The sequence below is a fragment of the Lycium ferocissimum genome, chromosome 9 (genome assembly GCF_029784015.1).
Source record: "Lycium ferocissimum isolate CSIRO_LF1 chromosome 9, AGI_CSIRO_Lferr_CH_V1, whole genome shotgun sequence".
NCBI lineage: Eukaryota > Viridiplantae > Streptophyta > Magnoliopsida > Solanales > Solanaceae > Lycium > Lycium ferocissimum.
In genome coordinates this window covers 47,062,840-47,080,739 of record NC_081350.1, presented here as the reverse complement: position 1 = coordinate 47,080,739, position 17,900 = coordinate 47,062,840, and the positions used below count along the sequence as shown (strand labels likewise).

The 17,900-nt window shown below is 32.4% G+C and overlaps 3 protein-coding genes across 3 annotated transcripts; 1 reads left to right on the top strand and 2 right to left on the bottom strand.

Moving 5' to 3' along the window:
• Nucleotides 1-1,597: 1,597 nt before the first annotated feature.
• Nucleotides 1,598-3,935, bottom strand: LOC132031973 (GATA transcription factor 21-like; the record flags this gene model as incomplete). Its single annotated transcript, XM_059421813.1, is given in 4 exon segments — nt 1,598-2,142; nt 2,145-2,301; nt 3,032-3,331; nt 3,813-3,935. Coding segments are annotated over 4 exon segments (855 nt in total), but the record flags the coding sequence as incomplete, so codon positions are not given.
• Nucleotide 3,936: 1 nt separating this feature from the next.
• Nucleotides 3,937-6,835, bottom strand: LOC132031119 (peroxidase 27-like). Its single transcript, XM_059420987.1, has 4 exons — nt 6,556-6,835; nt 5,807-5,995; nt 5,035-5,200; nt 3,937-4,397 (listed from the first exon to the last, which is right to left on the bottom strand). The coding sequence occupies exons 1-4, from the start codon at nt 6,775-6,777 to the stop codon at nt 3,991-3,993; spliced, it is 984 nt and encodes a 327-aa protein (XP_059276970.1). The 5' UTR covers nt 6,778-6,835; the 3' UTR covers nt 3,937-3,990.
• Nucleotides 6,836-15,037: 8,202 nt separating this feature from the next.
• Nucleotides 15,038-17,595, top strand: LOC132031118 (transcription factor CPC-like). The gene is made up of 3 exons (XM_059420985.1): nt 15,038-15,274; nt 16,870-16,963; nt 17,258-17,595. Exons 1-3 carry the CDS (start codon nt 15,217-15,219, stop codon nt 17,343-17,345), a joined length of 240 nt encoding a protein of 79 aa, XP_059276968.1. The 5' UTR covers nt 15,038-15,216; the 3' UTR covers nt 17,346-17,595.
• The last annotated feature ends 305 nt before the right edge of the window (nt 17,596-17,900 follow it).

The window sequence follows — 17,900 nt, the reverse complement described above, 5'->3', positions numbered from 1 at the left end:
CAGAAGTATGCTTAGCTGGGATTTAGAGTGGAAATGGGAAGCAAAGCAATCCAGAGGGAAACAAGCTAGACATAAACTACTCAAAGCCAGTTTTGCTGCAGCTATATATGCTATTTGGATTGAGAGGAATGCACGTGTCTTTCAGGGCCAGACTTGACCAGCTGGAAAATTATTACACTCCTTGAAGACTGATCTATGCACTAGAGTTCAGAATAATAGACAGTTGTTTAACTTTGTACGCTCATTGTAGGAAGTAGTTAGGTAGTAAGGTTACATAGGTGGTGTTGTTTATTTTGTTGAGTTGTTAAACATTGAGAGGGGATTTGAGCTCGTGTCTCTCCCCTGAGTTTGTATTTCTCACACGGGTAATTAATATATAAAAGTTTTTAATTCCCCCGAAAAAAAAAAAACTGACGGAATACTACTTTTCTTTCTCTTTTAATTTCGTTTTCTCTTAGTTTTCATACATAAGTACGTACTAACTTTATACTGCAATACGACTTCTGCAAACATCAAAAGCTACTGTTTATAATGAAACATCAAAATGATAATTAATGGATATGAGCTATTCATGCCAGCTGTGCTCAATGTAAGTGTCACTTTATTTTTTTGTTAAAAGCATAATTTGTTTTCTTTTGTGAACCTGGTCCCAAAACTTAATACTTTCTTAGCATCATACACCCAACCTAAACATCCACATATTTTTGTCGAGTTGTTCATTGTACTGACTGATTTTTTCACTCAAATAAGAAACTATATTACTCTACAATATGGTATAGAGATTCCGGGTTTAAATCTCACTCCACTCATTATGAAAAATAATTTCAATATGCTTGGCCCCAGAAAAATCCGGGCCACACGTAATTAAGGGGACATAATAAAAAAAATATACTCCATTTGTCACAGTTTATATGATGCACTTTTCGTTTAGGGACAATTTCAATATGCTTGGCCCTAGAAAAATTTGGGTCGCACGTAATTAAGGGGACGTCATAAAAATATACTCCAATATTCAAATGTTTATGGCTTGTTTCAGATCAGGAATTTTCGGAGGTCTTATAATAGCATTTTTGGTCCTTTGGTTATTGTAAATTATAATTTTGATTTGTGTCATATCTGGCTAAGTACACTTCAATTAATCGAAGCGATGCACGTTTAATCCTTTTGCTTGCGACTCTTCACAAAATTACCATATTATCATATGTTATATCACTTAATTACCCATGTTTAATATAAAGATAGAATTTTTACTCAATATTTGAGGATAATATAATTCTAAAAATAGTCTAGATATCACATATTTCCTACATAAAGAAATCAAAAATACACATTTGTTAATTACCAGTCAGATATGTTAAATCAGGTATCACAATGACCAAAATCAGAATGAAATGCAAAAATGTTATTTTCCCTTTTTTTTTCCCCCTTAAATTCCTTGCTAAGGCAAACACTATCACAAAAAATAAGAGGGAAAGAGTACAACTTAGTAAAAATGTATCTCTCTAACAACTTAAACTTTAAAACATTTTTGGGGAGAATATTGTTCAATAAACTTCAAAATTATCACAAGGCAATAGATGAACAAGTGACCAGTATAATGTTCTTGTTGTCACCTTGTTCAAAAACTCTCATTTGTGAGCTTACAAAGATCTTCACCACACACATCAAACTTATTACTCCTAGCTAAAGTACTTATTAAAATTCTTGTAGCTTGACTTATAACAGCCTCTCACTCTCACTAGTATTAATCTAGCTCAATTTCACACTACTAATTTGTTGCTGCTCCATCTAATAATCTTAACTTATGATGAAACTCAAGAAAATTTTATAATGGCACTCTAATTAATTTAATTAATTAAGAGCGTGCTCAACCATGAACAAGGCCACTAGATAATGCCATTAGCAAGATTGCAGCTTCCTTCTCATCCTGTGGGAAAACGCGATGGATTGCCAAATTATTGCTCAAATTCACGAAGAAATCCTCGAAACAAAGCTTCTTTTGTTGCGCATTGTTGTTATTATAAGATGATGATGATGATTCAACACGAGGAGCAGGAGCAGGAGCCGGAGGAGTAGTAGTAGTATTACTATTAGTTAAGAATTTGCACCTTTTCTTGAAGGGTACAACATGATTGGTATTCACTTTGTTATCTTTTGTTTCTGTTGTTGTACCTTTATCTTCATTGTAGTTGTTGTTGATGTTTCAGTACTTGTGATATTTGTCCCATTTGCTGCTGCTGCCGCTGCTGCCATTGCTCGTCTTGCTTTCCTTTGTCGAATTCCACATTCGTTACACAGCGACTGTACCAACAAAAAAAGTTAGATTTTTCCCAAAGTACATATTAAGTGAGTCTAATTTTTGTGTACTAATAGTGTATACTCTTTTGTCTATACCATGTGGTTTAAAATGACCTGCACAATAGGTAACTGACTATAGTAATCTTATTTGGTAATTCAAAACTTGTAGCATATCACATGTTTTAACGTATCTATGTTGTTCGATCGGACTCTTCAAAATTGCTGACGTGTACGGGCCGGATCCTCCAAAACTAATGCAACTTTTAGATGATTTGACACATGTGCGACAACATTCTTGGAGAGTTCGAGCAATATAGATTTTAACCGATTAAAATACAACAAATCACATGTTTTAACCGGGTTATTTTTTGACGTAAATTGTCAGTTATAGGGGCGAAGCTACATTCAGTGAATGGATTCGTCAATTGAGTCGCCTTCATCGGTAAATTATACTGTATAATTAGGCTAAAAGCAATTTACTGTATGTACTTAACACAAGGAAGACTCTTAGTAATAGTGACAAAGATGGTTCGAAAATTATTTTAATTAGGTCATAATTTAAATCTCACGCATTTAATTAAAATTGGTGTTTTTTTATTCCTCTTGTGTTAGAACTGCTAGCTCCGCAATTGGTCAGTGTATATAAGCTAAACTCAAGAATAGAAAATTGAAAAGCTAGGAATGCTTCATCTGACTTGTGTAATTATTGCTTAAATAAGAAAATATTAATTACCCTAGGGCCTTTAGGACCACTTCTCCAAAGAGGGGTCTTAGTAGTGTTGCAATCAGAACAAACCCTAATTGGGATATTGTTGGAAGAGCTGTTGCCGCTGTAATCAGTTTCCATATGCTGTTTTTGATCTTCCAATTTCAATTTGATATTCGTATGATTAGTAGTATTTGCCACTTCCATGCTTGCACCATCTGAATTCTTCATTTTCTTCACTCCTTTTTTCCACAAGGTTAATTTGAGGCCCTTGTTTTTCTTCTCTACATGATCATGTGATCCACTTCCCGAAGCAAAATTATCAACCTATAATGATCCACAAAGAACAATTAAAGGCAAGAAAAAAACCCACTTAATTTGCATATAAAAGAACATGATCCGAGTAATGGTAAGAAAAATAATATGACCTTCAAAAGAAAAAAAAATAGAAAAAGAATCGCGATCAAGCACTCCTCCACTTATGTAATGTCCGGACCTCCTTAATTAATTGTACTTTTCCTTTTTGAGCTATTATAAGAAAATTGGTCTTTACTAAACAAGTGAGAAAGGCGTTTTCTATCTTACTAGTGATCAAGCGCGCTAGCTGCAGTTAATAAAACAACGCTAACTAAAAATAGAAATTGCTTCGAAAGCCATCGACTACCTTCTTACTGACGCACAACTAGGTGTCGACAGTCAATTCGATTATTAAAAGTCCACATAGTATCTAACCGAGTGGTTTAATTATTAAAAGAAATCGCGATCCAACACGGGAATCAAAGAAAAAGAACCCTTTTCTTGTATTTACCTCGTGTTGGTGTTGTGGCTGGTGAAATTGAGTATGATAATTATATCCTATTTGATCTTGATCATTAGTAGTTGAGATATTGAAGAAAGTTTGACAAGACGAGTTTGCAGATGATGAAGTTGATTATTACACAAGATACAACAGTACAAAAAAACAGAAAAACTATCCTGCTGACTAATTAATTAACAAAATCACAACGTTTTCTGATTTCACCAGCATTTCCAGTTAAGACTCCAATCTTGCCCATTTTTATCATGGATTTACCAAAATCTTTAAAAAATGTAGAGCCATGTGTAAGTGCTTGACGTTTAACATAAGCTTTAGTCTCAATGTCATCAAGAAGTGCAGCATCAGATTGGAAAAGCCCTCTTCTTTTGGCCACAAGGGTGTAATATTTTTCATCAAATGTCCTAAAACTTCCGGGATCCATTTCTACAAGTGTTGTCACATCAGTTGGGCTACATCTGAGTTTCAAACGGGCTATGTAATTTGGGTCCATTGTTGGATCAGTGTCACCTTTGCCAGTGAAATTGTACATTCTGTTTGTGAAGGCGGAACAATGAGAAGTTCCAATGGTATGTCCACCTGGCAGTAAAAAAATAAAAATAAAAAAAATTTACACAATCAAGTTATCTGTAGAGTGATTATTATAAAATATCTATAGTATAAGCATTTTTTAGTAACCTAATGAAAATAATAATGGATCACCCACCACATCTTAAATTAAACTATATTGATAGTCTAAAAATTCTAGATGATGTCAATGTATACAAGGCGGAGCTATAGAGTGGTTAGAAGGATGTTCATCCGAATACACCTTATGTTGGAAAATCACATTGTTTATATACAAGATCAATTTTTTTATGTGTATATAGCAGTGTTGAACCCCTTGATAAATATTCCACCTCTATCACTGGATACATATAACTTAAATCCTTTTTTCATTAACCTTTTTTCATTAAGTAGTAGCATTTAGCTAATGAATCTCACCAAGTCTAGTTTAATAATGAGACTAAAAAGAGTGCAACTTCTTTATACTGACAGTATAAATAACTTTTATAATATCAAGTTATTGATCACTTAAAAGATAAACTATAGATATATATTCATAATTAATAAATTAACCTGGAAAATAAAGCAGGTAACTTACTGTAAAGTGTTGAAATATATTAATATCAATGTATGAAATTAAATCCTAGTATTAAAAACCAAATTGAGTTACCTGATAGAACCACAAGGTCTTTTGCATTCAAACCAAGAGAGGCAAACTGTTGTTTAAGGGAAGAGATGTTTGCAAAAGGAGGTGGTAAAAGGTTCAAGGCTTCATCAATGCTTGACACTCTCCCATCTCTTCTTCCCAAGGGTACTTTCCAATATGGTCCTTTAATCTGTAAAATTAAATTATATACAAAATACAATTCAACTCTAGTGAGATACAACATACTTCATCTGATGGTATTTAATTAAATTACAGAAGATTTTTCACATGTAAAATAAATACATGCGAAGTATCAAAAGTATCCTCTTAAATTAGCACTGTGATCAGTTCTACATATATTTTCAGTTTAAGTAAATGATGATTATGATCCTAACAAGTCATGACATTAAACGTAAAATAGGGATACTGATCAAGTAGTTTCCAAAAAGAGCGTAATTTTCAAAACAAGAAAGTTATCATTCTTTTTGGAATAAACTAAAAAGGAAAATATATCATATAAAATGGGTTGAAGGGAGTAATTTATAAGGTCGATTTCTAATATTGATTCCCAATCGCTGTCCGTTATCCAGTTTTAGACAAACTAATCCAATTCCGCATATCGCAAAGTCCTACTTAATTTGAAGGTAAAGTACTCCCTATCAAAGATGATTCTATTTTTCAGAAGCCAAAGTTGAGACCTCTGATTAAAAATGAAAGACTACTTATGATTCCTACACAACCTTATTATTTGTAATTTTCTTTCAGTAAATCTAACAATAATATCACGGGATCTTACCATAGAAACAACATCCCTAGCTACTAAGGCTAGGATATCTGCACAAGAGACCACACCAGGACAATTATCTTCTAGTGCAAATTTAACACCATTAATCACTTGGAATCCTCTGAGAGATTGGTTTGGTAGCGCATCTCTCTCTGCTTGATTATTTTTGGTTGAGTTTAGCAGTACAGAACCATCACATCCCTATAAAAACATTGTGTAACATCAAAAACAACAACAATTAATAATGATAAGAGTTTAAGTTCTATCAGCTGATGGCATAAAAATATATTTATATAATTTGATCACTTATACGATAATTAATTATAGGAAAATCTATATGATAATCCTTAACTAATGACATAGCCGGATCTAGAATTTAAGCTTTATGGGTTTGAAATCGAAATTCTACCAAATGCTCATTTGATTTACTGCATTCAAAATCTATTATTTATACTTTTTAGTGATTCTTTTTTGAAACATAAGCAATATATATATATGAGCCAAAACTAACGGGATTTCAATCGCATGAAACTCGTAACTTGTACACTCTGATTGTTATCTTGATAAAATGGTAACCGACCTGCTATAATAGGTTAAATTACACCGATAGTATATTTTAACAATGTTACTATAACTTAAATCTTAATAATAAGCAAAATTCATTTTTTACATGATTAAATAATAGTCATTCATCATATAAGATGAATATTAGAAGGCTAGAAGCTACATGCAGAAAAATAGAAATTAAATAAAAATATTACCCTAACAAAGCAATCATGGAAGTGCATCCTAAGCAAAGGAGAAGTTAGAGTTGGTGCCTTAGAAATGTATTCAGCAGTTGTCTTTCTCACAATTGCCTCAACTTTAGGACATGTCTTTCTGTAGAAGCCATGTTTCAAACCCTGTGCATTAGAAAAGTTAAATGCAAGAGGGACAAGAATCAATTGAAGAATTAGCACTACAAAATGCCTTGGCAAAGCCATTTTGTATTTGTTAAAAGTAGGAAAGAAAACAAGAAAAAGTTGATTGTTTTTTTGTGTGTTTCCAATGCACAAGGTATGTGAAACAAATTGAGTATATATAGTCAGATATTGAACTCTTTAATTTGCATTTTACATGCCAGAGCTGGCTTGAAGAATTTGGCAGTGATGATCTATTAAGTGATATAAATCAAGTCAGAGGGTTGACCTCCAATAACATGCCAACACTTGCTACTTGGAAACTATTCCCTCCGATCCCAAATATTAGTCGTTTTGAAATATTGAATTTGTTTGTCAATATTTAACATATTAGAAAAACAAGAAGTCGTTAATCTTTCTTCAAATCTACCCTTAATGCTTTAATGCTCTAATTAGGGGTGTACAAAGGAAACCGACAAACCGCACCAAACCGATAATCCGAATCAAACCGAGAAAAAACCCGACCACTATTGGTTTGGTTTGACTTGATGTTTTTTTAAAAAGAAAAACCCGACCACTATTGGTTTGGTTTGGTTTTAACTAAAAAAAAGTCAAACCGAATCAAACCAACCCGACATTACATTTAAATAAATATTTCTTAAACTTTTTCATAGTTTTTTGTCTTTTAACACATTATTTCACTTGGAATTAGAATTTTGAATGGTACAATAAGTTTTATAGCCCATAGATATTAGTAACTCAAAAAAACTCTCAGAAAAATCAAATCAATTGTAATGCTAACAAAAGAAATTCAATTCTAACACTAGGAATGACAATAATGTTGGATATTTATTCTTTAGTTTTGTATTGGTTTAGAAAGTGAAAATACATAACTTAATTTTATTTTTTTCTTTAATATTTAGTCATGTAATTAATACTTATTAGCCGTACTTATTTTAGCATGACTTAGTACTTTTAGATTATGATCATTTTCTAGATGCCTTATAATTAGACGTACGTATTATAGCATGACTTAGTACTTTTCGATTATGATAATTTTATTTTATGCAATTTCATTACTTTTTTTTGCTGAATATTTTGGTACAATGTCATCTCTCATCTCACATTTTTTGTTATTTTCTTAAAAAATATCTTAATTAGATAGTCGTATCTTACGAAAACTAAAAAAATATTTGAAGTACAAGTTATATGTTAGTATGAAGACTTTACCGGAAAAAAACCGAAAAAACCCGAGCAACCTGAAAAAACTTAGAAAACCCGACTTTTGTTGGTTTGGTTTGGTTTATAGATTTAAAAACCCGATGCAATTGGTTTGGTTTGGTCTTTAAAAAATCCGAACCAATCCGGTCCATGTACATCCCTAGCTCTAATCAGTTGAGTGTTAATTAAGTGAGATATTCAACGACCGGAGAGATAAAACGGCAGTTTAAACAAATGGTCGTATGACTAAAGCTATTGAATGTCTTTTTAAGGGGCGTGCAAATATCTTAAGAGACGATAATACGACCAGAGGTATTATGACCTTAATATTACCAATTTTCATCTTTCTTTCTTTTTCTGGGTGGGAGGTTGAAAAATAAAACATAACCTTCGAAGCAGTCTGCGGCAGGAGAATCATATCAAGAACTACTCTGGCATCAACTGATACAATGACGAGATACAATAGCAGAAAATTCATTTCAATCTACAAAAAGCATTGAACAAGCAACCTAATAGCATTCACGGTGGCATACCTCCATTAAAATTGACGGGCTTCAATTGGAAATCAAAAAGATACTTATCGTGGAAGAAAAACCCAAAAACGAGTCCAAAAACTGTGGGAAAATATGGGCTAAGTTCTACACATATTTTAGAATCCAAGTCCAAGCCCAAAAAGAGAAAGATTGATGCCCGCATGGAGCTGAAAATTCTGCCCAAAAGAGAACTTAAACTCTCACCCAAATTGGGTGGAAAAAAAGTCACGTGCAAGTGACTTTCAAGGTGCATATGTTTTGGTTAAAAGTTTTGGCAACTTTTCCTTATTTTATTAGGGAATAAGTTTGACAATTATTTACATGCTTTTCTAGTTTAAAAGTTTCCTAGTTAGGTTTTAGTATTTATTTATTCCCATAAAAGTAGATTCGAATCCCATACAATTTGGGATAGGATTTCCCTATAGGGTTGAATTTTGTTATTTTTTATTAGTCAAATATTATTATTAGTAAGAGTTTTTCGGATTTATCTTGCAACCTTATAAGGATGATTACTTAAAGAGGTAAGATTAATCCATACTTGATATCTTTGGCTCTTATTCATAAATTAAAGAAGGTAATTAGTCTTGTACTAATTATTGTTTCTTTGGCTCTTATTCATAAATTAAAGAAGGTAATTAGTCTTGTACTAATTATTGTTCTAATTTATTCAAAATAGGGTCTAGGTCACCTTTTGATATAAGTTCTTGAATTGACTCTATTAGTATTGTAATTAGCTTTAATCCGCCAATTTTGAATACTAAAATCAATTAGGGTTCTTATCACTTAATCTTGAAATTTGAGGATTTTATTCTCGAATTTCGCATATCTTTAGATTCCGTCTTTAATCTTTGTATTTTCGCTCACGCATTATTTTCTTGTTTTTGTTCAACTAACCCCGATTCTTATCACAACCACTACTAGAAATAGAGGCTTTTTCGACCGACATTCACTGAGAAATTTGTGTTATGAAACATGATTTCCCACCTCATTCCCACCAAATCAGCTCACTGGGAAAACACATGGGAAACAGGTTCCTACTGAAACGCTGGGAACTTCATAATTTTTCTTTGTGAAAGCACTACTATTTAGGTTTTTCCCACCGACATTCAATGAGAAATAGTCACTGAATATTTTTCAGTGAAAAATTCAGTGGGAAAATAAAAAAAAATTAGCAGTGAACCCAAAGAAAATAGCTAGACCATCACCGAAAATTCCATTCCAATCCAGCATCTCTTAGAAAAGAGTATGTAACGTAGTTTTTTTTTTTAAGGGTTTAAATAAGACAAAGGAAATTTCATATATATTAAATTCATTTTTATCATAAATAATCACTAACAAAAATTTGATTCTTTTTTTTAAATTTGATGTCAATAAATTAGCGAATCTAACAATTCATTTCGATAAATTGAATATTCTTGGACTTTTTTTTATAGGAGTAATTAATATGCATCATTACGGAGAGAGTTGCTAATAGGAGCAATGTACTGTTTTGATTGCCCAAGGATAATGCAAAAAATAAATGTTAAGAATGGTTGACTTTAGCATGTTACTAGAGAAAACATGAAGGGACGAGATGTAGCAGGAATCTAAAAATTATGTTAGACTTAGGATATTGTACAGTGTGTTAATTATGTTGTACACCTAAAAGTAGTTATTGAATTAGTGTAATAATTGGTTTGTTGGGAAAGTAGGTTAGTTAGAAGTATTAGACTAGGTGGTTATAAATTAGTTACAGCTGTATAAGTATCTCATTAGATAATCGTTTGTATTCATTCTTCTTTCTACAGAAAATGAGAAGATCCATTTCTCACAAATTCTCTCTCTATAACTGATTCTTCATCCATGGATTAGATTTTAACAAATTAATTTTTCTAAAGGTTTAATTTAATCAATAAGGCTCCAGCTTGTATTTAATCATTCTAAACAGAATGTACTGATCAAGACATCCTAGCTCTGATTTGCTTAGAGATAATCTTTTAATAATTAATTAAACTAATGGAATGAATTCCTTTGAAAGAAATTGTGTGTGTGTGTGTTTTTGTGTGTTTCCCTAGAAAGGTTAAGTTAAGATAATCGTTATTTTTCTGAGTATTAGTGTCTCATACATAATTTGGATCAGATGATACAATAATATATTCAGTTCTAAATTTACTTGATGCATGTGTACGAACATGCAAGAGTTTCTGTAATTGTTCATCGTGCCTAAATATGCATACTTTGATCCATCTGCTCTTAGTTTTTCATTTTTTTTTTCTTTCTCCGAATTAATTATCTCAGATTCATTACTACTTTCTCTAATTTTATAAAAGTGATTTTAAAGAATTTGTGGATGAAATATGGTCCAAATTTATTGGTGCAATACCGTTAGTTAAATTCAAAATGCACGCATGAATGATTGGGGTGTAAACCATTTATCATTCATTTACAGGTGATTTGCACGCATAGGATAGTTTCGTGTCACAATTTAAGTTCTGTTCCATTTAAATAAACAAGTTATCTTTCGAGTAAAGATTTCTTAATTTTTTCTTCCACCCTTCCACTGTATCTTTTTCATACGTGAGATAGAAAATTGAAAACCTGTTATTTATTTGTGGTTGATTTAGATCATTTTTGATGAAGAAACTTGAAGATCAACATCATTATTGAGTTTTCTTGAGGATGATTGTCGAAGAAGACAAAGTGGATATACTGATTTTTGAAGGTTTACTGTTGAGAATAGTTGGGATTGGTATTAGGGGGTTGGATATCAAATTTAGAGTTGATTTAGATTAATTTTAAGGCAACGTGTTGGTGAAATTTATGTGCCAGTCTAGGTGATCCATCAGGACAAGGCAAGTCTATACTCATCCATTCGAACTTCTGCCGATTTGTTACGACTTACAACCAACTTCTGACCCACAAGCTCCATATTCTAACCACAAGTTATATTTCATTGAAGTTATTAAACGACATCAAAACGTTGCAATCACCCTTTACTATATTAACATGACTAATTTCACATAAATCCAATATAAAATAGTACAGTATTCGATTGGTCGTTTTCAGAAAATTGAAGAAATTGTACTGTTTGTCGTTCAAATGGTTCTTTACTTCAAATGAGCTGGTCCTTAATATTTGGCTCTTCAAAATCAAATTTATGTCTTGGGACATAATTTTTTTAAGGGTACGGGGCATAACTTCTTGAATATTATAATGTAAAAATATAAATTTATGCCCCGTAGAAAAGTTATTTATTATGAGCGGAAAAATTGAAGACCAACACAAAATAGGGCCAAAAGTGCAAATGACTCTCCTTATAAGGAGCTAATTCAAAGTTTTGGGCTCAACTCTGAGCAACTAAAATTTTGGGCCTGACTTCTACAAGTCCAGTGTATTTAGAGCCCGTTTGAATTGGCTTATAAGTTGCATATGTTCGTTTTCTAACTTTTTCGATTGTTCACCTGGTCATAACTTAAAGAGCCATTTTGTGCTTAAAATGTGCCCCAAAATAATTGGGCCCGTTTGGCTAAGTTTATCTAAAGCAAATTTATAAGCCTCCGCAAATTTTTTATAAGCCAAAAAAAAATGTTTGGGCTACCCCAACTTTTTTTTTTTTTAAACTCATCCAAACAGGCTCTTAGATATTTTTCAAGTAGAAATAAGACCATTTTTTTGGTACGGATTGTCTTCAAATGCACTGGTCTTTAATTTTGGCCCTCAAATTGGTGGGCTTTAATTCGTATGCTTCGCCTAATACCATGAGGTTTGGGGTTCGAATTTCAACTCAATTAAAATAAAAAAATCGCAAGGCAAAGTTTTGTAGCAAAGTCAGGCCTTAAGGCAGAATTTTGCAAAATTCCAACTGAGGCAAAAAAAAAAAAATTGTCTTAATGCAAACCTCTACCTTAAGGTAGAGTTTCACCTTATGCCCGAAGGCAAAACTCTGCCTTAATGTAGAGTTTGACTTATGCATGAAGGCAAAACACTTCCTTAAGTAGAGTTTGATTGCGAACTCTACTAATAGCAAAACTCTGCCTTGCGAATCCAAACTCTGCCTTGCGAATCCAAACTCTACCTTGCGAATTTTTTTTTTTTAATTTTTTACTGAACGGGGGTTCTAACCAGAAACCAAGAGGTTTTAGCGAAGGGTAAAAATTAGAGACCACTAATTTGAGGAGCAAAAATTAAAGACCACCCCCCAATAAGGACAATTGTGCAAATTTTCCGGGTAACAATTTTGGAGGAAATAGCCAAAATAGCCATTTTTCAAATCGATAATTACGGATGTGTATTAGATTTTTTAATTTGGTTTTGCACTGTTAGTTTTAGTTTTTCGGAATGAGACCAGCTAGCCATTTTTGGTTTTGCATGCAATAAGTTCTGCAAAATTATTAAGGGAAAACCACACAAAATACCCCTAAAATGCAAAATATTTATTCGCCCCATGCTCTCTCTAAACTAATTTCGCTTCAGATCCAACCGGTCGAAAATACTTACCCGAGTACCCCTCACCCCAAACCCTTCATCTATGATACCATCGCAATATATTTATATACCATGATTGTATCATAGAGGACTAAGAGACCGAAATAAAGCAGATTTCTACATATATATATATATATATATATATATATATATATATATATATATATTACGGAGAGATTTAGGACTTGTCTCATTAAAGGATTGAAGCAATAAACCATCACAATATTTGTATACAAGATGATGATATCATAGAGATTTTTTTGAGAAAAACTTGTGTCTTTTGAATAACTGAACATGATACCATCTCAGTATATTTATATATATCATATTGGTATTATAAGTTTGGGGGCATTTCGAATAAATAATTTGAGGGCATGAAAGTAAGGGAGTAAGACAGATAATTGTTTTGTTTTTTAGGATCAGCGATGTTCTTTCCCCAATTATTAATACTACATAATTACTGTGCTTCGGCGAAAGCCACGACAAATTTTGTTTCTCATAATCGTTCATACATGTTCTATTTTCCATACTAAGAGTCCCATCAATAATCACAAATTAAGACTGAAAATTAGAAGATTTGGTCATTACACTTTCAACTCTCTCTCTTTCTTTTTGTTTATCTTTCTTTTTTAAACAGAAGGAGTAATTAATAAGACAAAATACCGAAGAAGTTGAAATATATCTTCGTGGGACCTGCATATAGGCATGCAGTGTGTAATTTCCACATTCTCCATTTCTTTGCTACGAGACAAAATGTTTGAATTTAACCACTCAAACTCTAAAGTTAAAGTAGTTTCTATCTTAGTAGATTTTAATTGAAGCAATTTTTTTAATTAAAATAATATCGTATAAATTAATATGCAAAAATAAAAGACCAAAACACACTTTTTAATGGGCCAAATATGCCCTTCATATGGGGCCGGATAAGTCTAGGTCTCAGATTAGATAAGTCTAGGTCTCTTAGAATGGATATGGATCAAGATCTTGTGCTAAATAACTAATTAATTTATTAATTAGGTTAAGTGGAGAACAATTTAAAATAATAACATACTGGGACTAAGTATTCGACGATAAGAGCATGTGTAAACTGAAGTATTAACAGAGGGAAAATCTATTCAATTTTGCATAGTACAAGGGCATATTTAGACTTTTTCAGATTTTATTTTTAATAACGACTGTTTCTCCCTTTATTTTTTTGAGTTTTCAGGTGTTATGACGGTCCAAAAAAATCTATAGCGCCAACCCTACATTGCCTCGACAGAGCTCCACGTTAGATTCTTAAAACTTTGATTCATTCCAATTGGTCCAAATTTGGCCTAAAACTGTGCAAAATCATCCAATTTGTCCCTAAATTATGCGTTAATGATGGGATTAGTCTTAATAGTTAATCGTTAGTCAATTTTCCTGTACTATAATGGCAAGTCTATTGTTGTATTTCGAAATTAGGGAAAACAAAGTTTCAACGGGTAGAATCTTTCTGAATTTTTATGTTCACTTAATTGATTTGATTTCACGTAGGATCGAAGATATACTAAAAGCACGCCTAAAATCAATTTAGAAACTGACTGACGTTTGGACCGATCGAAATATCGGTCAGTCCGATCGGTTTAATCCCAATATAATTTTTAAAAAGCCGACCGATTTTGGTCGATTATTTTAGTACCAAATTTCGGGAAACTAAAAAAACCAGCCGATTCGATCGGTTTACTGGTCAAATTTTCAATCGACTCATTTAAGAGAACCAACCAAATTACCAACCGGCCGAGTATGTCGGTTTTTTTTTTTTTTTTTTTTTTTTTTTTTTTTGCAAAAAAGCACTTGAAGGGTATAAATAAAATTTTGCAATTTAGTCCCTTTTTTTTATAATTGCAAGGACAAATCTAACCTTTTCCCTAAAAGAATTTTTTTTTAAAAATCTCAAAAATTTGAACCTTTTCCCTAATTTTTGCCATGAATAACAGGATGGTGTGAATTGATAGAGAAACTAGATAATACCTACTCCTAAAAGGTTGTATTGGTGAAAAAAAAAACTTCCCAACTACCCCCGCCATTGGACCACATGAACCTTTTTGTCAACTACCATTCTTCTTATTTTGGATCTTTTCTCAACACCCAGTCTGTCGTTCGCTTCCCAAAATCATAGCCACGAGGCCCTTTGTCCTTGAGATGATATTCTTTTGTCTATCTCTTAATTATAAACACTGGCTTCATCCAGTGTTTTTCCTCCATATATACTTTGCTTCTAACTATTCTTCTTTAGCTCTTCATTGATACTGTCTTTAAATATTTAATACTTCCATCTCTAATGGCTGATTTGGACTGTTCAAGCACATCAGATAAATCCTTTAAGGACTCATCAGCCGGTAACTTTTCGTATTCCTTATACTTTATGTTGATACGTTTGTCCGATATAGTCAATATCCATGTCAAGGGTCTAAATTAGACCGATGAAATTCTATCTGCTTTATTTAAAACTAATAAATAATTGCTTCTAAATTGATCTCATCTTAAATACTCCCTTTCTACTATTATATGTGACACTATAAATATGAGTGTTTGGTACTTTAGTGTTACTACAATTTTCTTGACCTCTTTTTAAACATTTTAATTTTTAATTATATTAACTTATCGTACTTTTTAAGTATTTTCAAATCTGTAATTTTATTTTATTTTAAAAAATTGAAGAATCCATCCTCAAAATCACATTGAAAATATGTGATTTGATTCTCACTCGTAACCTCTTAGACAAAAAGTGGGACGCAGGTAGTGGCACAACTAAAAGTTTCACTTAAGATATTTAATGTTCTTTTGTTTAGATCTTTGATTTTGATATTACTTTAATTAGTGATCCTGCTGTATCCAGAATATGAATCTTAGTGGGACCCAAAAACGAATATGAATCTTATCGCCCGAGTATAACGTTGCTGGTTAAATTTCGGAAGTAACTATTCTGCAGTACATTTTAACTCCGCATGATACTCCTAATATAAATATTTTTCAAGGATATGCATATCTTTGTTAATAAAGTGTGTGAGTTATGACCTCTCTGAAATCTTAAACTATTAGATAGAGCATATTTTATTCATTCATTTATTTAGTTATCTCTTCAACACGCTCACCCCCAGAGGCGGATCCATGTGGAAGGTTGATCTTTCGGAAAAAATTATGTATATATATGTTTATATACCTTGAGAAATTAGTATATATTTAATTGTGCACTCTAACAAACGAAAGTGTCTTTGGGGCACGTTGATTGCAACTGTTGCTTCCTTTACATGTCAATCCTGATCTAACCCAAATGTCACTTTTAATTATTTTTTTGAGCCTATTTTTAGGAAAACAATAAGCGTTAAATGAGCTCACCAGATTGAACTACATCATCATTTGCGTATTTACAGCCTTGTTTAGCCATTTGAGCTATCTCTTTAATTTGCTTCACTGTATTAAATTTTATTTATTACACATATTTGACCTATATACTTGTATTTTCGCCACTGCTACGCTATTAATGACCGATCCGACACAGCATTATCCCTCAGTCTTCATTAAATTTTTTTATTGGCATTTATATTAAGATAATAGTGCCCCCGCCATCTTAAAATCTTGGGTCCGCCGCTGCTCACCCCCTCAAGGGCTTCATTCACTTTTTTCATTAGTTAAACCCATTAAAGTTCATTTTTCATAATAGGTGGTGATAAAATTCGAACTCGGAACCTCTGTCTTGTTCTGATATCATATTAACGTGTGTGACCATCTTATCTAAAGCTCAAACTATTAGAAAGAGCACATACTTGTTCATTCTTTTACTTAATTCTCTTTTCAACAATCCTCTTAACATATGCTTTCTTTTTTCCCTTCTACTGATAAAATTCAACCACCCCTTTGGTGGTTTTTAAAGAAAAAGAAAAACAGAAAAATTAATAATCTCATGTTATTCTTTCCAATGATGTGTTTTTAGCATTTGAGGCCAACAACGAAGAAACCTCGAAGCTTGAATTTTCAGAAGACGAGGAAATCCTCGTTACTAAAATGTTCAACTTGGTTGGTGAGAGGTAATTGATCTTCGTAATCTTCCTGTATTTACCATTGTATTTCAATTTATTTGTCTTACTTTTCTATTCCGTTTTTTTTTCAAACATAATAGTATTACTTTCTATATTTACATCACAAGATTTAAATTCCGGATCGAGTTAAACTAAGATACGTAATTTGAAACGAGGAAAGAGTACGGTACCACTAATGTACGTACTACAAGTATTTTTTTAATGTGAATTTCGAAATTTTAAAGTCTTGGGTTTTGTGTTAATCAGACATAAATTAATTAATAATCATAATGGTGATTATAGGTGGTCATTAATTGCTGGAAGAATTCCAGGTAGAACTGCAGAGGAAATTGAGAAGTACTGGAACTCAAGACACTCCACCAGCCAGTAAATATTTTCTCCTTGCTACGAAGCTAGCAAAGAAACTTTGACAAAATATTTATTATTGCCCATGGTTTTGATATATTTTAATTATTATCACTTCCTAATTATTTAGTACCCTTTTAGAATGCAAGGTCATTGATATATGCCTGCACATCTCCCTTGTTTTCTTTTTGATTTTGGATGGATTTGGCAGCACAATATGCAAACAATAAAAGTGAACAGTGGATTAATAAATAAAAGAACATTGTCCTTCTCCATTTGTTTCTAACAAAAGGGCAAGAATTGGTAGATTCGTCACCTCTTTGTTCAAAAGTAGCTTTGAAGCACTTCAATGTCAATGTGCTTGCCTGATTCTTTTATATGAGACAAATACATGAAATGGAAGTGGGTAAGGGGGTGGGTGGGGTAGGGTAGTGGGGGTGTTTTGGAGGGACGGGCCAGGGTGGGTAACGATGGGGGAGAAGACAACTAACGTGCAGTATTACTTATCTAATTTTTCTATTTCACGAGGGAAGTTATTTTTCTAATGTTTAAGAACTTATTTTTTAGTGAAAATCAAGGA

Bases quoted from the DNA above. Each gene is read 5' to 3' on its own strand.
- LOC132031118 (XM_059420985.1), top strand. From the start codon at position 15,217: ATGGCTGATTTGGACTGTTCAAGCACATCAGATAAATCCTTTAAGGAC. The intron at 15,275-16,869 runs GTAACTTTTCGT...ATGTGTTTTTAG, and splicing joins CTTTAAGGACTCATCAGCCG to CATTTGAGGCCAACAACGAA. The intron at 16,964-17,257 runs GTAATTGATCTT...TGGTGATTATAG, and splicing joins TTCAACTTGGTTGGTGAGAG to GTGGTCATTAATTGCTGGAA.
- LOC132031119 (XM_059420987.1), bottom strand. From the start codon at position 6,777: ATGGCTTTGCCAAGGCATTTTGTAGTGCTAATTCTTCAATTGATTCTT. The intron at 5,201-5,806 runs GTAAGATCCCGT...TTAATTTTACAG, and splicing joins CTAGGGATGTTGTTTCTATG to ATTAAAGGACCATATTGGAA. The intron at 4,398-5,034 runs GTAACTCAATTT...TTTTACTGCCAG, and splicing joins AGACCTTGTGGTTCTATCAG to GTGGACATACCATTGGAACT.